The sequence below is a fragment of the Triticum urartu genome, chromosome 5A, assembly GCF_056163025.1.
Source record: "Triticum urartu cultivar PI428250 chromosome 5A, HENAU_Tu73, whole genome shotgun sequence".
In the NCBI taxonomy this organism is placed as follows: Eukaryota; Viridiplantae; Streptophyta; class Magnoliopsida; order Poales; family Poaceae; genus Triticum; species Triticum urartu.
Window position 1 is genome coordinate 461,912,342 of NC_141877.1, and position 6,061 is coordinate 461,918,402.

A 6,061-nucleotide genomic window follows, 5' to 3' on the forward strand; every position below is an offset into this window, starting at 1 on the left:
GGGATGGTTCGGGCTAGAAGGCGGAGGGAAGAGCGGCGGGGCCGCCGGTGATGGCGGTGAGGGCGAGCGCGAGGATTGGCGCAAGGGACCCCTCGACCTCGATAAGACGATAACACGGCTTATGCCATTGCCTTCACGTGGGTGGCCTGGGCTCCTGCACCGGCGCTACGATTTGGGCTAAACGGCGGAGGGAAGAGGGGCGGGGTCGACGGCGATGGCGAGGGCGAGGATTGGATCGAGGGACTCCTCGGTGTGGGCTCCTTCATCGGCACGGCAGTTCGGGCTGGACGGCCGAGGGATTTTTCTCGGTAGACAGATGGGATCAGGAGATGGGGTGAGGGACGTGGGTGCCTCATCGTGGTTGTTTTTTGTACGTAGGTTTCTTTTTCTTTTTATCGTGGGGGAAGTGGGAATCATTTTATCGTGCGGGGTAAGTGAGAATTGTACGAGGGATGTGGGAGGTCGAACCATCACGACGTTCGATTCTCCTTTAATAGTAGAGATTATAATTAGCTAAAACAGCCAATGAAAAAAAAACAGTTCTATAAAATGCCGATACGCGCACGCTGAACAGTGTATAGATACTACAAAATACTAAACAAGAACGATCAGAGTCAAGGACCAAAGTTACCACCAGACGGATTCATAGCAGCGGCCTCATAACACGATGAAAACATGAAAGTGGAAGAACCAGCGAAATAAACTCACCAAATAACAAGCGCATCAAAGCAGGATAATTAACACTCACTCGGTCCGGGTTTATTGAGCCCCCTGTACTATAGTGTCAAACTTTGAGCATAAATAGTTAAGTAATAAAATATAAACTAGTTTAAGTCACAAAATCATATGGTGGGAATACTCTTCGAAGAAGCAAGCATACCAAAACAGTTCACTACCACAAAGAATGGCGGGTGTGGTCTGCTAGGGGCAAGGCGGGCGCGCATTCTCCGCTCGAGATTAAGGTAGAAGGAGAAACAACGGAGAAATCCTCAAGATGAAGTTTTACTAGTTGGCTCAAGTGCAGAGGTAAAAAATAACTAAAAACATATGCTAGAATTTAAGCAGATAGCATGACCAACAATTTTAATTTCTAAATTTTACCAAAGAAACAATATTTCATAAAGAAAGATGCACAGCATGCATGATGTTTTCATTTATTCTTCCAGCCATCAATTGCCTATTTCAACCATGGGGATAAAAGGTAAGCAAATATTTTCATTCACATCTGAGAAGAAAAAACATGGAAGGATCCATCCAATAACAGTGAAACATAGATAAGTTTTCCTCAGAGCACACAGTGGATTCTATTGTCCTCCAAGCTGTAACATTCAGACTTGTGCTTGATGATCTGGAAACCATTGACATTGCGCACCACCTCCACGCCGGTCAAGACAGTAAGCTCATTGACTGCACCATGAAGTGGTCTGCACGAGGTGTGCCTCAAGAGATTTCGAAAGCTGGTGGCGATGCAGAACTTGCCTGAGCCCATGTTTAGCAGGTGCCTCTGCCGCGGCAACCACTCATCGGGCAGGACGCTGAGATAGTTCCAGGAGTGCCGCACCACCGGTCGCCTGGAGGAATCAAAGTCAAAAGCACGCAGGCAATGGTTGGGGTTGCCAATGACATCGTCGAGGCCAAACCAGAGGTCAAACTCAGGGACATACTCCGCCGCACCGTGGATGGGCAGCACCCAGCTGCCAGCCTGCCTCCACTCGCGCGTTGCCGTGTCAAAGAAGGCGCAGGCTCCAGCATCCACAGATGAGACACATATTGTGGCGGCATCCAACACAGCGGCTGCAGAGGGAGGACAAACTTTGCTGTTGCTGCCAGGCAGGCACGGCCGAAACAGTGGCGGGCAGGGTAGAGGTCGCCAGTACCAAGACGAGTTGTTCAGATCAGTTGTCCTGGTATAGTTCAAGACCTCGAACAAGGCATTGTCCTCTCCTTTTCCTATGACATAGAGCTTGTGGTTGTCCTGGCCATAGCTCCGCCGAGTGATGGACAGGGCGATTGAGTCACTCTGCTTACAGAAGTTGGCTTGTGGCATGCCAAAGACGAAGTCCGTGCTAGTGTCGTACATCATCGTGTGGACGTTAGGGCTGACAAACATGACAGAGCCCTCCCCCTGCCCTCTCAGCAGGGAGAAGAAATGCCTGGTAGTTAAGTCGGCCATGTTAGGCAGTGATGAGAAGTTGATGTTCGTCTTGGGCAGACTCTGCTTGGGGCTCCCTTTCAACATGGTGGATAACCATCCCTTCTTATTCACTTCTGCCTTTTCGGCAGCTTCTGTTGAAGGGTAGAAGAGATACTCCATGAGGTTGATCCGGCGCAGGGAATAAACTCCCTTGGGGTAATTGTGTACTATCATATTCGCAAACTGACGATTCATCATCCTCGAGAATTTAACACACCCAATAGTTGAATATCGTGGCTATCAAAAGGAAAAAGTTAGTACAGTAGCATTAACACTTGTCGAAAACTAAAATATCATGATTACTCTAAATAGAAAGATCAAAGGGTCTGTCTAGTTACTGCAAATCTAAGTGACTCAATCAACATAAAAAGGAAAAGCAAAAGAAAAAGGAAAATACCTGCATGAATCTCCGAGTAAAATCAATGACATAGGACTTACACTTTGATGTGCAATACTTAGGGCACATCTAGACGTGCTCTAGCAAAACCAAAGATCAAGGGTGTGTTTGGTTGAAGAATGTGAGCGCTACATATAAACTTTGTCAAATTATATTTCCATCTAGTATCATATTTTATCTTTTGTAGCTAACTAACATTTTCGTGCTACTTCTCTCTTCCAGAACAAAGATAAAAGGGGGAAATATATCAATGTGCCTATTGCTAACATTGATTAGATGGAGTTCATATTTCAGGATAAGCATGCTACCGGAGAGTTCACGGTCCTTCAAACACCCTATGACCGTGTTCATGCATGTGACAAGGATTTTATTGGTGATACCGAGAAGAAAATATGAGTGATGTTAAGGTTGATCCTGCAACACATTATGATTCAGATTGTGTTCCTGACGACACCACTAATGAATGCTCGTCTTCGAAGCGTCCTAGAGGTGGCAAACGTGATAAAGGTAAGTGGGTGAAGTGTGATGAGAGTGCAGCTCAAGACATGACGCGCTGCGTGATATGTCGGTTATGTTTTTAAGGCGACGCTTCGCTTTAAGGCGTTGGGGGGGCGCCTCGACGCCTAGGCGCCTAAAGCGGGCATATTTGCAAAGCGCTGGGGGGTGCCTCGACGCCCGCCTCGACGCCTAGGCGTCGCCTTACGGACGCCTTAAAAACATAGTATGTCAGATACTATGCGTTCCACACACATACCAACCCGAATGAGAATTTAATCAAAATAATTGATGACATTGAAGAATACTCTCTCTTCATCCGACTTGCGCTACAGACATCTGTGGCCACCAATGAACGAGTGGCTTCCATGTTGAAGGGGAGACCGATGGCTGCTATTCAAGAGTTTGGGTGCTGGATCGGTGATAACTTTCCTGAATACGTTCCCGTTCCTCCTGCTGTGTGATTCATTTCACTGCAAACTTTCAGGATTATTTTGTATGTCTTCCGGCATCGTCTCCTAGGGAGATAATGACCATGCCTCCTCATGCAGGCATGTAATGATGTCACAGAGTTATTCATTCCTGAACAATAAGCTTTTTACTCAGATTCTTTATCAGTCAGTGTGTTAAATTAATCATCATAAGTTGCGCTGCATTTTTGCATGACTATTTACAACTTGATCTGCTTATAGCTGTTTCACTGTTTTTTCAAGGTATTGTAGTGATGATGCACTTGTTATCTCTATCTCTACTACTATAGTACACAATTTTTTGAATCTACCTTCGTCTCACCAGTTGTACCTGCCCCTTGCAGAATAATTCATTTGTAGCCGTCGAATATGTTGGATCGAACGGCTGAGGTCACATGGATTCGCCACTCACAGTCCTCCCGCCAACCTAAAAGTCAGTCGCTTCTTCTGGAAAACTCCACAAACCACGGCCGCCTTCGGCAAATAGATTGCATGCCAACCTCCCTGGCCTGGATGGCTGGATGCGTGGAGAAAGAAACCGATTGTTGAGCCCCACCGTGGTGGAGCCGTGGAGCGTGGCACATCCGCACATGCTGCTGTGTGTGGCCATGGCTGCCAGATGCGAGCATGGCCGTGCCTGCCGAGGAAGACTGGACGAGGCGAGCGCGAGTATCGGATGGCGAGGTCGTGCGCTTCACCGGCGCCGCGACGGTCTTTGGGTTGGCGTTCGATGGGTCTAGGGCAGGAACGGGATCTGACAAAGGGGAGCTGCGGTGCGCTGGTTTGCAGGTGCTGTGTTGTCTGCTCGACAGTCGGTCAGAGGCAGACGCAGCAAACAGTGGCATGTGGCCTGGGCTTGGCGTTGTTGTTTTTCTAAAACTGTATGGAGTGGCACAGCTGGCCCAGTGACAACCTTCATGGCCCGTATGGCCGAGTATCAGGCTGTCAACCGAACATCGCATTCAGCCCAGGTGGGACGGGCGAGCAGGACGACTGTTTTATAGCACATAAAACCGATGTTTTTATTTCTTAAAAAACATAAAAAAGATGTTTTTTTCTTAAAAAACCCATAAAAAGATGTTTTTTTCCTAAAAAAACATAAAAAAGATGTTTTTCTCTAAAAAAAACATAAAAAGATGAGCCATGCATATACAATATGGACGTACATGCAATTTTATGGCAACTGTTGTTAGATACTTAGAAGATATCTAATAATACTTTAATAATTCCAACCAAGTGACGTAGAATACTACATGAAGATGATCATTTTCTAACCAAAATATAATCCCATGACGTTAATTGCCATTTTGTGTATACTGACTGCAAGTTAGTAAAGTAAGTGCTAACCAGAATTTCTTGACATGTTTTGTCAATTTAAGAAAGTGAAAAATATCAGGACATTGTAACTTAGCATGAGTTTTCTCTTAATAACTCGGCATGAGGTTACAAAGCTAAGGCAATTCATGTAGAAAGTACTAAGTTTGTATTAATTTTCTTCTTGTTCGTGTGAAAATTGCAAATAATAATGCGCACGTGCCTTCAACTAGTAAGCTACTAGTCCCTCACTAATGTAAAAAAACGTTCTTATATTATGGGACAGAGGGAGTAGTATTTGGATCCTATCAAGACGAGCTAGCTTGCCCTCAACACAGCCAAACGGTTAGCTGCTGGCTCTTGCCAGCAACGGCGTTGAACCAAACGCGCAGCTAAGGCAAAGATAGCCCAGCCGAGCTAAGCTAGCTCAGCTATAGGCAAGCTGGGCAATACAACCAAACGCACCCCAATGGTTTGGCCAGAAGGACAAGAATCGAAAGCTCATACCTGCTGCACCACTAAAATCAAATATAATTCTGTGTGCCACCCGTTCAACTCTCACATCTAGGGCCGACCGTCGTCGGTACGCGAATTAATTCTACAGGCGTTTCCCTGCGCGCCGTAGGAGCTGTGAGCCACGGGCGCATATCGTATGCAGACGAAAGGTTAGGCCAGGAAAGGTTCGGATGAATACCTGAAGCTGGCGCCGGGATCTAACAAGCTGGCGCCGGGAAAGTGGGGTAGAAAGGCGGCGGCGGGAGGACTGTGAGTGAGATGGGATCGGGAGAGGGCCTGCGAGCGGGTTCGAGAGGAGGGGTCGAGGGAAGGAGGAGGTCGGGAGATGGGTTCGATCCTCTCTCTGGCGGCGCTAGGAGGGAGAGAGGGATCGAGGGGGAGATGGTTTCAGTCAGCGCTAGGGCTAGAAGCGTTAGGTGGGCTTGGGGCAAATGGGCCTTAGAGGCCGGCCCAATGCTGCTGCTGGTTGGAGACCCCAGATGGGCTGGTTTGGCTCTCCCTCTCTCTCTTTAACTATTTCAAAGAAACCCAAACTTGGAAGAAAAGCCTAGAGGGATAGCAGTGGAGTTTGAACATGACGTAAATTTTCTCAGAGTCACAAAAATGAGCCGGATCCACGAAAAATGGAAATGATCACGTGGGTGAAGTTTGAAACGAAAACATTTGGATATAATT

The 6,061-nt window shown here is 47.0% G+C and overlaps 1 protein-coding gene across 2 annotated transcripts; it reads right to left on the reverse strand.

Annotated features, from left to right (window-relative positions):
- Positions 1–1,195: 1,195 nt before the first annotated feature.
- LOC125509766 (uncharacterized) lies at positions 1,196–5,766 on the reverse strand. Of its 2 annotated transcripts, XM_087526462.1 has the most exons (3): positions 5,565–5,766; positions 5,378–5,482; positions 1,196–2,431 (listed from the first exon to the last, which is right to left on the reverse strand). In XM_087526462.1, exon 3 carries the CDS (start codon positions 2,390–2,392, stop codon positions 1,286–1,288), a length of 1,107 nt encoding a protein of 368 aa, XP_087382588.1. In that variant the 5' UTR covers positions 2,393–2,431; positions 5,378–5,482; positions 5,565–5,766; the 3' UTR covers positions 1,196–1,285. The 2 variants fall into 2 exon arrangements, with proteins under 2 accessions (XP_087382588.1, XP_048530756.1); XM_048674799.2 differs by lacking the exon at positions 5,378–5,482.
- Positions 5,767–6,061: the final 295 nt, after the last annotated feature.

Coding starts and splice junctions, on each gene's coding strand:
- LOC125509766 (XM_048674799.2), bottom strand. CDS start 2,392: ATGATGAATCGTCAGTTTGCGAATATGATAGTACACAATTACCCCAAG.